This window comes from Xiphophorus maculatus, chromosome 10 (assembly GCF_002775205.1).
Source record: "Xiphophorus maculatus strain JP 163 A chromosome 10, X_maculatus-5.0-male, whole genome shotgun sequence".
Classification (NCBI taxonomy): Eukaryota; Metazoa; Chordata; class Actinopteri; order Cyprinodontiformes; family Poeciliidae; genus Xiphophorus; species Xiphophorus maculatus.
Genome location: NC_036452.1, coordinates 16,667,161 through 16,682,177, shown reverse-complemented (window position 1 = coordinate 16,682,177; position 15,017 = coordinate 16,667,161). Strand labels below are relative to the sequence as shown.

The window sequence follows — 15,017 nt, the reverse complement described above, 5'->3', positions numbered from 1 at the left end:
AAGCCACAGAATATGTCCTCAAAGGCCTTGTAAATTATTGATTTCTTTTTTATTATTTGGCTAAATGATTTTTTCCATTTGGGGCTGGACAGTGCCCCAAAGAGTTGGTAGCACTGTTGCCTTGCAGCAAGAAGGTCCTGGGTTCGATTCCCGGCCCGGGGTATTTCTGCATGGAGTTTGCATGTTCTCCCTGTGCATGCGTGGGTTCTCTCCGGGCACTCTGGCTTCACAGTCCAAAAACATGACTGTTAGGTTAATTGGTCTCTCTAAAATTCTCCCTAGGTGTGAGTGTGTGTGTCTGGTTGTTTGTCCTGTCTGTCTCTGTGTTGCCCTGTCTCTGACTGGCGACCTGTCCAGGGTGTACAGAAAATGGATGGATGGATTTTCTGTTTGATCAGCAGCAGTTTTGGCCCTGGAACTCTAGTGATGCCATTTTCCCTGTTCTCTTTCTTTCACTGCTCTATATTTTATCAATCTCTCAATAGCAGCTCTTATTTTTGCTCCACAAAGTCCCAAAACTGCTTTTTCCAGATTAATAGAAAATGTAATCTGTTCTTGAATTTCTTTAGATTGATGATGTATTGTTTTTTTCATATTTTCCTGTTGTCAGACAGGTTAAGTTTAAGTGTTTTTTTAATTTTATAGGTCCAGATGTAATCAGGCCCGAGTGTGGCCAATGAAACTGAACTCAGTTTTCCATAAATGTAATCACGATTAAACAAGGGAGGCAGTTACTTCTTAATTAAACAATGTTGGTTTGGATTACTTTTTATTCCTTGAATGAATATACAATTAACTACTTTTTGCATTAACTTATCTTTGCCTGACATTAAAATGCCATGATCCAGAACATAGACAAGTGACAACAAAAAAGCAAAAACTGTATACATTTCTGTATTTCTGACTGCAAACCATTTGAAAACATTGAAAATAGATTAGTTTTTACTACTTTCTAATGCTGAAGAAACAATTTCCTAAAACAGATTAAAGAAATTCTTAAACTAAAGAGAAAAATCCCTGCAACACCAGATATTATGAGAGCATCTTTGCTCCTCAACCACTGGCCGTTTTACCGAAACCGCTCTAATTATGATCAAGTACTGTTATTTTTGAATCATTCATTTCTTTCCTTGCTACCACCATCTCAACTTTACCTCTGAAAGTTTTCTGCACAACGCCAACCCTTCTCCATTAGTATTAAAGACATTTTATTTGTGGCTCACATCAGTACAGTTTAACTCCACAATTTATACATTTGCTTAATAGCTTACAGACATGTGCAGTATTCAAAACATTTAAAATGTGATCATTAAAATAAGTTACATCATCGGCTTCCACTCCTGTAAGATCGGGGGAACACGCCAGCTCAAACAGGTCAGACCTACAAAATGAGTTTTCAATTCATACTTCAGGAAGTTTAGTCGTCTCGGCTGTTCGTCTCACTTACGGATGAATCGGTTCCTCGACTGAGCAAGATGACGACTCTGCGAGCTTCAAAGTGAAAAGAGATGCTTTAAGTGGACAGACAACCCCTCTGCTGGTGTTACGCCTCAATCAGCTGTGCTGGAAAACTTGCATTACATCACAATCTATTGCAGATTTCTCTGCGGTCTGTTACAACATCTGAGTTCATTCTTTATTACAGTTTGTTTTGGATTGATTTTAGTCATAAACACTGAGGTGTAATGAGTGTTATTGCATTGTTTTCAGACCCTTTCTGGCCCTATGTTGCACTCAGGATAGTCAACCATAACATAGTGTCTCACTGACTTCCCTTTAAACCGGCAGCATGACAGAAAAGCAGAAACTCCATATTCGACTGGAGAGCAAACACTTTACCGTTTAGTGTCTAGTTTTGACAGTTCAGGTGAAATTGGTTACAGTTTTATGTGTTAAAGGTGTTTTTGTTCTCTCCGTCACCATCCCTGTTAACTCTTGACACCATTGTATGGTTTAATACAAGCGCTGTAAGGCCTCCAGTTACATAATGAGTGAGTGCGCTAGCTGGTCTGAGCTCAGTCAGCAGCTGGAGTTGGGTGGATGTAATCCGAAGGCCCAATCGGAGCAGTTCCTCCCGGCGGCCCGCTCACAGCTCCGTGGTTCAGGGCCGCCATCAGCAGGGCCTTTTCCAGCTTCTGCTCCAGAGCGTCCAGCCGGCGGTCCATGTGCTCCTTCAGCCTCCGCTCCATCTCCTCCAGGCGGCGCTCCATGACCGAGTCCAACTCACTGCAGAGAGGACACAGCTCACTCAGGTTTGTTCTGTTTTTAATATTTTGGATCAGAGAGCATGTTGCTTGTCGCTAAAAGTGGACGGGGAGAAATAAAAGTTTGGTGGAGGCGGTCACATACGCTTTCCACTAATGAATAGAACTGATCCAATCTAAATTAGACCTACAAGTTGAAATATATATAAATATTCAACAAAATATCTTAATAAGTGGTGTTGACATTTCCAGACAGCATCTTTAACTTAACGAGGCTTGTTAGTAGCTATGATTGAGTGCAAGATCATCAGATCAAACTATTTTACAGAGGTACAAGGTATTCAGACATACCACTTTAATGAATCCTGGAGGAGGATTCAAACTCTTCCCATATGCTGAAAGGAAATTCGCTAGGATGTTTGGGAACAGCTACGGATCGACCCGGCCATGAACTGGAAACTGCTTGAGCACCAGTGTCACTGTCCACAGTGAAGCTTAACACCCGACACCCAGGATGAAAACCTTCATCTTCACCCAACATCAAAAGCTACATGGTTGAAATTTGGACGCAACTGGGTGTTCCAACAGAGCAACCCATCCAAAACACAAGCTGATTTTAGTGAATAAAACTGGCTAACATTAAGGTGTGGGAGTACTCTTTCAAAAGGCCCGATCTAAACACAATTATAAATTTGAAGGTTTCCTGGTATTGGCCAGGAAATAATCAAGTTTGAACCAGCTCTATCAATCCTGCCTAAAAAAGCAGGCAAAGAATTATACCTGAAGCTTTCTGATGGTAAGAAGGTGCAACTTGCTGAGAGCCATTCCAGGAAACATCAGTGGAGATGCACTGCATACGGTTAAGTCACTGTGGATAATTTTGAGACTTTATAAAACTCAGAAAAAAAATTAACGTGTTTTTAAAGATCATTGTAATTGTTTAATTACTTGACCCTGGTAATGGACCATTTCAAATAAATTTAAAAAGCCCTAAATTAACAAGCCATTTATTCCCATTGTGTGTGGATGAGAAGCGGCTCTTGGTATGCAATAAAACTTAATGACTGGGCCGAGTTTTCGGCACACATAGCCCTCAGCGTCTGTGTCCAAATGAAAAACAAGACTCTCCTCAAAACACAGGAGCAGCTCCTGCAAAAACAGCAGCTTTATGTCTAACAGCAGTTTATAGAAACGGTACTATTGCCATCGACATATAAAACGCCTGCAGTAAATGAATGCTAATCTAAACATCTGAACTCAAGCGCTTAAATTATTGAACAGTTTTAGTTTGTTAGCCTGACGAGGGAAGACGTACCGTTGAGCTGCGTTTCTCTCCTCAACATGGAGTCAGACCAGCTGACCTTCTCTCCCAGCCCGCTTCGCTTGGACAAAGAGCCTCATTTATTCAGCTGCAGTTTTTGACGCTGCATCAGACAGAACGATTCTTATGTTTCAAATCCAACGAGTGTGAGGCGGATGTCTGGTGCGCTAACTGCTCTGAATCAGTTTAGTGCTGTTTTGCAAGATATTTATGATTCACATGTCCAACAAAGCTCATAAATCTTCCCTGTTGTGTGCTGGTTTCCCGCAAACCAGCCACTTCTGACCAAACCCGAATTCTTCTGACTTTCATGTAGTTTCCTGGTGAAATACATATTCAGTTTCAGGTCTAAGCAGGTAGCAGACTGCAGAGAGAACCAAAGTAAGACCAAACTGTTGGCTTGTGAAAGAAACTAGCTTCCGTTTCGTCTTGGAGCATGAGTGGCTGCGAAACCCGAGTGCTTTGTGTTCCTACAGCACGTCCTGTTTAATCTGAAAGTATGAAGGGGTCAGAAAACGTGCTGCTTCATCTCCCACAGAATCTACTAAATTGTGACAAATTTTCCCCGTTTCATCACAGAAAAGTAGGTTTGGGTAAAACAGAGAGAAAATATTAAACTTTCCCAAACAGAGTCACACATGGCACTTAAATACGGAAATTAAAAAATCATTCAGTAGATTTAATTGCAAACACACGTCAAGGTAGAAGGACATTAGCTATGACATTGAGAAGCAATGATTCTTTTGAGGGGTTGTGAGGTCATTTGAAAACTTCAAGTCCATAATTTTAGGTCCAACAGCTCACCACAGATTAAAGGGAATTGGTTAGGACATTTGGGAACAACCTAAGAATAATTTTAGCTCACTCTAGACTTAAAGTGGAACATACTGGCAAAGTACAGCCGATGTTCAAGTTTGATGTTCAAACGAGACAAAGATTGAGCTGTTTGGTCAAGGTGACAAAAGATATGTTTGGAGGAGTCGAGATGAGGCCTTATAAGTACACTGTACCGATCATAAAGCATGTTGGTGGTAGCATCATGCTGTAGAGCTTGGCTGCCAGTGGTACTTATACGTTGCACAAAGTGGATAAAATAATAAATTAGGAGGGTGTTCTCCAGATGAACAGAAACAAAACTAGAGCTTTTATCTTTGAAAATAAGGAGGACCTATCTAGAAATCAACTTCAGTTATTGCAGCTAGAAACTAGTGGCCAAGCCCGAAATGTGGGTGTAGCGAAGGACTCAGACCTGAACCTTCAGAGACACAAAAACACAATTACAAAGTCAGCCTTCTATCACCTGAAGATGATGTTACTAGAGATGAAGATGATCTTCCCGTCTGCAAGATGGAGACCTGCAAACGCGAGGGAACTCGCTAAACTCCACCTACCAGGTGCCATTCCTCATCTTCTTCTCCCTCTCAAGCGCTGCCTCGGTGTTATCCAGGCGAAGCTGTGTGACCTGTCCACAGACACTCTGGAGCATGGGCAGAAGCTCGGGGCTCAGCGCCTGCACGTGGCTCCGCCCTTTCAGGAAGTGTGACATCATTTCCTCCAGCTGAGTGTGGTTCACTGGCTCCCCGCTGCTTGCTGCAGATGAAAAGACAGATTTTATCCACAACCGTGTTGGAAATAAATGGCCTGGGTGATGAAACCCTTTGGCCACAAGGCGTCACTAGAGGACAGAAACAAGACAAGTTACAGAAACCATGACTTAAATTCATAACAACTGCTTTAACAGTAAAAAAAAAAAACAACACCACACAACATTTTCCAGTTTTTTGCATCATGATTGTCTATCATCATGAGTTTATTCATATCCTTTGTCCTGACTCTTTGGACAATAGCCCAGTTTCTTGGTAATCAGTTTTCTATGATTTTTGTTCATTTAATTATGTTTCCAATGGAGATGAGGTAGCAACTGAAAAGGAGAAGGTTCAAGACGGAGTGAAGCTGAATATGCAGAAGGTTGCAGTGACAGAGGCAGATGGCGGGGATAGGACCTCGTACGTTGTGTGTGCATAGTAATCCATGCATCCATCCATCCATGCATCCATCCATCCATGCATCCATCCATCCATGCATCCATCCATTTTCTAACACCCTTGTCCCTAATGGGGTCTGGAGGTGCTGGTGCCTATCTCCAGCTAATGTTCCAGGCGAGAGGCATGGTTCACCCTGGACAGGTCGCCAGTCTGTCACAGGTGCATAGTAATACATTCTGCAGTTGTGTTCCAATCATTTACTGATAATTTGAAATAAGCCAGAAAGACAAGTGGTACTTACTGGTATTGTTGGAGCTGGTGTCAGAGAGTGAAAGATCTGGGGAAGTCGAGCCCTCTGACATCCCTCCGTTGTGAGACGGAGTCAGGTCTGCAGACCTGATGGACTCTGGAGGCTTGAAACAGATTAAAAAACAGATTTAAAAGTTATTATTCAAAGAATTTAAACATTTCATGAAAATCTAGCTGAAAACAGAGCTCAGGTACTTTCTCCTGACACAACAACACAGTTTATTACATTTTCTCCTAAAAAAAAACAAACTTAAAATTCAGCTTAGCTCAGTTTAAATAACTAAAAACAAACTGAGGAAAGAGCAAAAAACATCATCAACTGGTCTGTGAGTTTTTTCTTAACTTTGTTAACCTCATAAAGGCTGCATTCACAACAGCCCTGTTTACTAAACTTTAACTGAACTCGGAGCAGGAAGTCCGGCTCGGTTGAGGAGGTGTGAAAGCATAATCAAACACTGATGAGGACGGAAACTGAGAGCTCAGGTCCACCTAAAATCCTAGGTCTTGGTTCAATTAAAGAGAATTCTACTGCGGTTTGAATGCGTATACGAATGCCAAGCGGACTGGAAACCGCTTCAAAAGCAAGAAGGGGACTATAGCGCAGGGCATTTTGGGTAAATACAACCAAAACAAATGCACAAATCCAGCGCTAGCAGGAGAAACGGCTTGTGGTTTTTCATTAAAGACAAAAAAGAAATCCTACAACTGCTAAAAACTGACATCACTATTTTTGAATACATTTTGTGAAGATAGAAGTTGCACTCATGTCTCCTTCTGAGGTTTCTGTGTCATTTCCTTCAGTAGTTATTGGTGCAGCGCCACCACAGGTGAGGAGGTGTACAGGTTTTTCAATTAGTCTGGATTGTTTGACACAGTTCAGTATGAAAGCGAACCACACCAGGGGAAAATGTAACAAGTGTTGCAACTTTCATCCCCAATCAAACTGAGTCCACTGGACTAGCCAGTGTAATATAAATGTGACTGTTTTAATATCAGTAACACATTGACTGCTGTTCTGATTTAGCCCCAGTTACAGCCACAGTATCCCCTCAGAGTCTCTGTGGGTCAGATCATTGTGATACCGTGGCATCAGCAGGATGAGGCGGACTCCTGGCAGTTGCTGCAGACATTCCAACTCCTCCGGCCAACGCAGAGAAAGCTCCACCACCCATCAGGAGAGGCAGGAAGCCACCCAGAGAGCCTGTCTGATTCTAGAAAAAAAAAACAAGACAGAATCTCAATTAGAAATAGAGAATGTATCAGCGCCTGCAAAGCTGTCATGTAGGTATTTTAAAATGTTTTCTTCCCACCTTCTGCTGGAACTGCACCATGTCCAGGAGGTTCTGCGCACCAGGAGACAAGCTAGTTCCCATTTCTTCCACCAGATTCTGCACCTGCTGCAGGTCTATCCCGGGGCCGCGGGGCATTGTGGGCTGCAGCTCCTGCAGGCGCAGCACGACGCGACGAATCAGAACGCTGCTTCTGCCCGCCAAAGAGAGCAACTGAGAGGAAACAGAACCGAATTGTACCAAATCACGCTGAATGTAAATATAAATGTATGAGGCTTTTTTTTTTTTGGTTTATGTCTCACCTTCACTTCACAGGCTGAGGATGGATAGTCAAACACGAGTTGTTTCCTGTAGAAAGGACCTCTTTCTGGACTGTGACAAACAAACAAAAGCACCTAATCTCACACTTAACAAATTTACTCTTTCAGTGTACATTTTATTGCCTGCCAAATACGCACACAGATTTTACAGTGTGGCTATACGAAAGAATTACAAACACAAACTTTCACAAACAAACGATACAACAATACAGAGACATGTGTAGACAGAAGAGTAAATTCTGAAATCCTCCTACAAAAATCTGCATACTTTAAAAAGCTGCTCATTCTGCCTGCTGTAAGTCCACAGTAAGTTTGGTACCTCTCTGACTGAATGCTCTCGTCCTTCAAACCCCGCACCGTCCCACAGTACTCCTCCAGTTGGTTGTAAACCTCCATGGTTCGAGCTTCGCTGACCACCGTCAGGCTGCTGATGGCAACAGAGGAGGCTGTGCGGCAGCTGAGAGTCAGGACGCAAGGCGAGCCTTCCTCCACCTGCTCCAACAGCACCGGAGCAACACTGCAGAGCACACAGCATTGATTACTCACTAATCAATGCTCAGTAAATTATAGAAGTTAAAAGTTAAGACAGGAAAAAAAAAAATCTCACTCGTCAGTTTCTTTGTCAGAATGACTGAGATCTTCTTCTTCATCATCATCTTCTCTGCTGCTCAAATGAACAAGGTGCAAGATGTCAGCCAGCTGATGTCCCTCAGTCTGACAGACCCAAGCAGCTCCACTTTTCACGCCGATGTCCACCATGGTGCTGCAGCTGGAGTTGTTACCTTCAAGGCAATAAGACAAAAACAAACAAATCAGGGTGGTAGGTTAGTGCTTCTGTGTTTTTAAAAGCCTAAATCTGATTTCTATTAATGGAGACATTAATTATTACCAAGATAACCAAGGCTGGGGGTGTTCTGATATGGTTCTTCCAAGGTGCCGACCATGCAACACCCAAAGTCCAAATCTTCATGCACTTAATACATTCATGGACTAAGTGCATGAATGTATTTCAGGATGTGTGTTTTTAGGAGATCAAATATTTAGAACCGTGGAGGAACTTTAACCTAGTCAGGCTCCGCAGAGGACAGTGTTGGGATTATTGAAAGTTTTTTCTAACATTTAGAAATGTTAACTTCAAGCTCTTAGACGTTTAACCCTTTAAATAAAATCAACCATGGTCTGTAATCAGATCAAATATATTATTCTCTATGGGTATGTCTGTCATTGGCCGATTGAAAAATCAGCCCATTATCTAAATATCAGCCAGAAAAAAAGACAATGAATCCGTTGCTTCAGGAAACGCCAGCGGAGTTCCTAATAAATGTGTTTTAATCAAGAAAAAATGTCAAAATGTCAACAACAAAAAAAATGGAAATAAAATATTTTCTAGTCATAGAAGACGGCTTCTAAGTAATTGGAATTTTACACAGGTCTATAGATTTTAACCAGCTCTAAATCAGATTTTTTTTCTAGACAAAGTAAACATCCTACATGTAGCTGCTAACATCAACATCAACAACATTTTACCGTAAAAACGGCCGCTGGTCACCGATCCTCTGTTCTTCTTACTGCTTCATTCTCCTCGCGTCTTCACACACATTTAACAAACGTGACCGGACTGCCAGCTCAAACTGAAGCGACGATGAAATAAAACAAAAATAAAAAAATAATCAGACCTGCTTTTTCGAACGCTTTGGTGACGTAGCGCCGTGCGACGGACAGCTTACGTGTGACGCCATCAAACGTCGACTGGCTCCTAGACGTATTTTGTTTTGGTGAGAAAAAGAAATCAGCTTTAAGCTTGATTAAACTCGTATTCTGTCGGTTGTTATTTGTTTTTACAGGGAGTGGGTTCATTTTTCTGGAGACGCGTTTGCTGTCAGAATAATAGCGAACGACTGGGGTCGTATTTTGTAGTGTTTTATGATAATTAGAGATGTTTTAATACCAGTCATTTGGGGTTTTTTTAACAGTAAAACAAGTCGCAATGCGAGATTACAGTGGAGTCTTCCCTCCATTTATCGTCGTGGTTACAGAGGCAAAGCTGTAAGAAGCTCTGTAACAACAATTTGTATTTAGCCGCCTTTAACTTGTTACTCTTAAATCAATTCCATTGGAACATTGGACAAGGCGTATATAGATGTGAAGGGCCATTAACACTACTTATCACCATTTCCAGGGTAAATTGTGTTAATGGCTAATGGCATTATAATGCCGTGGTAATGTTATCTGCAGGGATCAGGAAGTTGACCAGAGTTAATTGAAGTAAGTCAATTACAGGAAAATCATAAATGAAAACCGTTTAGAGCCTGTAAAAGACTTGAAACTGGAGGGCGGATGTTCATTTTCCAATGGGACAACGACCATAAACATACAAAACAGAGCTAAAACGGAAAGGTCCTCATCATTGATTTGATTTGAATTTTTAAAAATCTAAATATACTGTTATTTCACCGTGCAGATGTAAATGTACCTTATTTAAAGCAACAAAATAAGACACAAGCATATTCAACACATTAGTGTAGTAAAGGTAATTAAAATGATATTGTCTTTTTTTTTTTTCTTGTATCTGTTATATTCTCTTCCTGACACCTGCCGTTCTCAAAGCCAGGGGATGGACTTCACAGAGTGCTATGAAGACACAGTGTCCAGTGTTGCTGCAGCAGCCCGCTCTGGCTGCAGGAGGCGGCTGAGGAGGCTGATCCACAGAGGATGCAGCGTGGACAGCCGGGATAACCGCGGCTGGAACCCTCTGCATGAGGCGGCAGCAGCTGGCAGTAAAGACTGTGTGGAGGAAATATTGTCTGCAGTAAGTGGTAAGAAAAGTTACCTAAATGCAAAAAATGTCTAAAACAGTTTAGGTTATCTTTTTTCCAAAGAAGAAGAAGAAGCTCAAAAACGTTGATTAGCTCAAGTCAATATCATGTTGTTCTTTTAAATATCTCGATATTTAAACCTAAACCTAAAAAAACCATTAAAGCTCAGCTTCAGGGTTTTTGAAGACTCTGACAAATGGCAAAGAACTTGTTCCTGATATTGTCAGGATGTCCTTTTAATCTTCACTTCTAACCTTCATGCAGAAAGCTCCTCCAGATGTCATCGTGATTATGTGAACACGCTGACTCACGAGGGGGAATCAGCATGTTACCTGGCAGCGCAGCGAGGACACCTGGCGGTGGTCCGACTCCTCCTGAAAGCGCACGCTGACCTCAACCAGCTGACTAATGACCTGTCCTGTCCTTTATATGCAGGTAAGACAGTTAAACACACAGCTTAGCCTGAATATGTCTGTGAGCCACATGAGCATTCAAACATCTCTCCTATGTGGATCATCTGTTGGCCACCAGCCGTGGACAACGGGCACACGGAGGTTGTGAAGCTGCTGGTCAGGAAAGGAGCACAGGTCAACAGGATACACACAGCGTCCTGGTGGACCTGTCTACATCAAGCTGTTTACAAGGTAATTCATCAGATTCACAGAGAACTGATCTCTTGTCACACCCTATCCAGGGTTTTTGATGAAGAATTTTCCTCCGTCCTCAGGGTCACAGCGACATCGTTCGTATTCTTGTTGACGTTTGCAACCTCGAAGCGCACGATGACCACAAGATTTCGCCGCTGTTCGTGGCAGCACAGTATGGACAGAAGGAGTCCCTGGAGCTCCTTATTAATGCTGGTGAGCATTAATGCGTGTGGTTTGTTTATATCTGATTGCGGATGTGCTCAAGCTGACGTTGTTTTCAGCTCACTGACTGGCACTGAGCTGACTGAAATCATCTCAAGGCAACAGCTGAACAAAGAACATTTATTTCCTATAATATATTTTTTTTATTGAAAGTTGTTTTTAACGAACGTGTATAAATGAATATCCGTTAATGTAGAAAGTGCGGCATTTGATAAACTCTTCTAGGATAGTCGTGCTTCCCCAACTTTAAATAGAGTCTCAGATGCCCATAAACGTTTTATCCAACTTGATCTATGCTTACAGGTAACAATCATGCAGCTGAGTGGTTCAGTATCACTGAACATTACACAGAACGCAAAGGCGAGAGCTCATGAAAAATACAGCAGATATCCACATTGAAAGGGAAACTGTTGTTTGAGGAAAGTCAAAGTTAACACATTTAAGTAAAATATTGGCAGCAATATTTAACAAAATGATATATATTCAACTTCCTCTTCAGGTGCCACTGTGAACACGCAGGCAGCTGATCTGGCGACGCCGCTGCTGATTGCCTCCCAGGAAGGCCACCGGGCTTGCGTGGATCTCCTGCTGGATCACGGCGCCGATCCGAACATGGCCTGCAGCAAAGACTGGCCTCAGTTTCCTATTCATGCTGCTGCTGAGTTTGGCCATATCAGGTACCTTTAGCAACTCGCCTTCATGAAGAGTCGATAATCAGGGCCTTTCTAAGCTTTTAAGAATGAATACTTTGCTCTTGAATCATATGCAATTTGAACCTTGATTCCTTTTTGTCGTTTTATTGCTGTGTTTAAACCTAAATCATCAGATTCTGGCTGCATTTCTGTCTCCTTCTTGATATTAACCTTTGCAAAATCTGTAAACCCAGTATTCTGCAAAGGCTGATAGAGGTCACCGACAGGACGTGTGACCGGGGAGAACGCATGGTCAGTCCGCTGTATGTGGCCATCCACAGCGACCAGACCAGCAGCATCCAGCTGCTGTTAAAGGAAGGTTACAGCCCAGACGCTCAGGACTATGCAGACATTCTGGGTTTCCCTTCTCCGCTCTCGCTGGCATTATATCATACATCCACCAAACCCTGCAGGTGTGTTGGCTGGTTTTTATCTTTAAAAGCACATTTATCTGATCATTTACACACCGTATTTGCATTTTTCTTCTTTTCCTTGAAGGCCGCAAAATTTGATAGAAGATGAACCGTAGCAAATTAGATTATGTTATTATTTGATTTTAAGTCTTTATGTTGTTAAGCAACGTTTTACTTATATTTTATTTCAATTCATTGTGAATTGTTTTTTCATAGCTTTGGTGTTCTCTGTTTCTTTTATTTAATTTTATTCTTAATGTCACCAAAAGTTATTAGATTTACCTTTTCTCTCTAGTGACTGCTGAGAATAAAAGCAAAGGAAAGAAAAGACAGTAAAACAAGGTGTATTACGTAATTTAACAGTTGGCAAATAGTTAATTCCCCATTTAACTGCTAAGAATGCTGAGCAGTGACAATAGTTATAGAATAGACAATAGATTATCTAATCTAATCTAATTAGCATAGACAACTCAGACTCTACAGGCCGGAGTTGGCGTGTTTGGGGTTAAAGTTCAGAACCATCACAAAGAGACTGAACAAGTATAGGATGTTTAAAAAGAAAAATGCGATAAAAGGTCCAACTGTCTTATAGAAAGCCTCCATCCAAATAGTAGAGAAAAAATATATAATGAATTTGAGCAATACTTGATTAGGTGAGCATAGATGTATCAAATACAATCGTATAGAAAAAGTAAAAACATAAAACACGACAACGATTCCAAAAACAACAGAAGATGTTCAACAGAATGGCTGAAAAAGAAAATAATCAAGGTGTTGCAAGAGTCCATTTAAAGTTCAGACTAATCATTATCTCCATAACGATGCCAAACATTAATCTAGTCAGAGCTTTTAGACCAGGAAATGAACTTTATTCTACTTCATTTATTCTGGTTTTTTTAGCATTGAAATTTTGTAAAATAATAATAGTCCTGTGTTGTGCAGAATGTGGGCTCGTATTTGCACCTTTACAGTTTTTTTTTTTGCCTACTATAAACAAAAACTTTATGTCCTGAAACATAAAAGCTTTAGAAAAGAAATCAGTTCTATGTTCTCCTTCATGACGTTAGTCCTTAATTTTTCAGTAAAGCAGAAGAACAAATCAAGATAACAAAATTAAAGTGTCCCTGATCCAACATTTTGTTTTTCAGTGAGTCCATAAAGCTGCTGCTCAACGCAGGAGCAACTTTGAATGCAGAGGAATGGACTTGCGCCCTAGCCACTGACAGAACGGACCCGCTGGAGCTGATTCTGGACCACAGGTGGATCCCTCGGCCAGAGGCGTTTTCAAAGGGCTTTTTGGTACCGCATCATCATGGGAAGATAATATTAAAGCTAAAGGAGCTGAGGGAACTGGTCTGTGTAGCACTGAGTCAAGTGGACTTTGCTTCCAGTTATCTTTCCATACTTCTGAACAAAGGACTTGAACCATCTCTGTTGCTGCACCCCCACATGTAAACGCTCTATTACTGTTTTACACTTCCCTTTGTTGAAAGCTTGGTTTAAAAGAGATGTTCCATATCTTTAATTCTGTGCAGGCTGGAGAAGGCAGACAGTGATGTGCTCAACTATCTGCTTGAGTTTGTAAACTGGTCGACTCTTTCTCCTTCTCTGAAGATTATTTTGGACCAGAGGCGAGCAGAGAAGACCTGGGAGCCACACACTTACTTTGGTACAAAATTTGTACTTGAGTTGGTATTTTACTTTAGTAGCATTACATTAATAGTTGCTGGATCCTTTCTCTCCACATTTTAGATTCAGTTCCCTGTCTTTCCCACCTCTGCCGACTGAAGGTTCGCGAAGTGCTGGGGCCAGATCAGCTGATGAGGACCAATGTAGTCCAGCAGCTAGCCGTTCCCACTCCACTTCACGATTTTCTGAAATTTAGGGACATCCAAGAACTGTCCAGCACGCGACCCCCACCATCACCTGTTATAAATCGCATCGAAAGATACCGCAGCACACACGAACACAGACATGTTGTGTAAATCTGTTTTAGTGCTTGTCATTTTGTCACTCATGCTGGTTAAAGGTGTTAAGATCCATCTTTCGCATGGAAATACCACTCTTAATGGGACCCACAGAGATTCTTGTCCAAGCCCTCACATCCAAGATGTATTTACACCGTTCCGTCTCATGAAAACATTCCAAATGACTCCCTATGTTGTTACTGGTTTACTAAAATTCAGGGTTTTCGGCTGTTAAAAGTGGTGAAGAAAATAAAAAATTCTATTTTCAGTAATATTTTTGCCTATGGAATTGTGAGACTTTTTCCTATATATTTCTGATTTTTCAAACGAAATATGGAGAATGAATGTTGAAAAAATATCAAAAGTATTAAGAAAAAAGTTAATGAATAAATAAATTCTGAAAACTGTTGCATTTAGTGAAACCTTTAAGATAAATAACTTGGTTGGTATGTAGCTTCTAGGGCAGATTTAATATCGTAATAAGACATTAGCATCTCAATTAGTATTTTATTTTGTAGTTGAAATAATACATTTTGATCATGTTAGTTCTTGTTTAGCAGCTACAGTAGTTCTGTCACAAGTTGTGGTTTATGTGCGCTTGTTTATATTTTTATTAGATTTTTCTTCAGTTTTTAAAGATGTCAAGCAGATATTGTTGTACAAGTTAATTGCATTCAGTTATTTTTATTTTATATTTGAAGTCGAAAAAAAAATTACATTATTTCTGTTCAATTATGATTTATAAAAATAGACAGATGCATAAATAAAAGGTAATTCCCAAAGAGCCAAAATCTCTTAGCGTTTTCAGTTAGCGTTTACTCGGGCAGATCTG

General features: G+C 41.0%; 2 protein-coding genes across 4 annotated transcripts; one reads left to right on the top strand and one right to left on the bottom strand.

Moving 5' to 3' along the window:
• Positions 1-1,191: 1,191 nt before the first annotated feature.
• On the bottom strand, positions 1,192-9,155 carry c10h10orf88 (chromosome 10 C10orf88 homolog). Its single transcript, XM_005805359.3, has 9 exons — positions 8,956-9,155; positions 8,036-8,210; positions 7,748-7,945; positions 7,411-7,480; positions 7,130-7,321; positions 6,902-7,030; positions 5,812-5,923; positions 4,917-5,115; positions 1,192-2,226 (listed from the first exon to the last, which is right to left on the bottom strand). The coding sequence occupies exons 2-9, from the start codon at positions 8,185-8,187 to the stop codon at positions 2,016-2,018; spliced, it is 1,263 nt and encodes a 420-aa protein (XP_005805416.1). The 5' UTR covers positions 8,188-8,210; positions 8,956-9,155; the 3' UTR covers positions 1,192-2,015.
• Positions 9,156-9,165: 10 nt separating this feature from the next.
• Positions 9,166-14,469, top strand: LOC102226321 (ankyrin repeat and SOCS box protein 3-like). 3 transcript variants are annotated; one of them, XM_023341237.1, is made up of 10 exons: positions 9,166-9,203; positions 10,036-10,244; positions 10,509-10,679; positions 10,776-10,888; positions 10,972-11,104; positions 11,613-11,790; positions 12,000-12,218; positions 13,367-13,669; positions 13,754-13,887; positions 13,971-14,469. In XM_023341237.1, the coding sequence occupies exons 2-10, from the start codon at positions 10,043-10,045 to the stop codon at positions 14,201-14,203; spliced, it is 1,686 nt and encodes a 561-aa protein (XP_023197005.1). In that variant the 5' UTR covers positions 9,166-9,203; positions 10,036-10,042; the 3' UTR covers positions 14,204-14,469. The 3 variants fall into 3 exon arrangements, with proteins under 3 accessions (XP_023197005.1, XP_023197007.1, XP_023197006.1); XM_023341239.1 differs by lacking the exon at positions 9,166-9,203 and adding an exon at positions 9,216-9,693; XM_023341238.1 differs by lacking the exon at positions 9,166-9,203 and adding an exon at positions 9,701-9,958.
• The last annotated feature ends 548 nt before the right edge of the window (positions 14,470-15,017 follow it).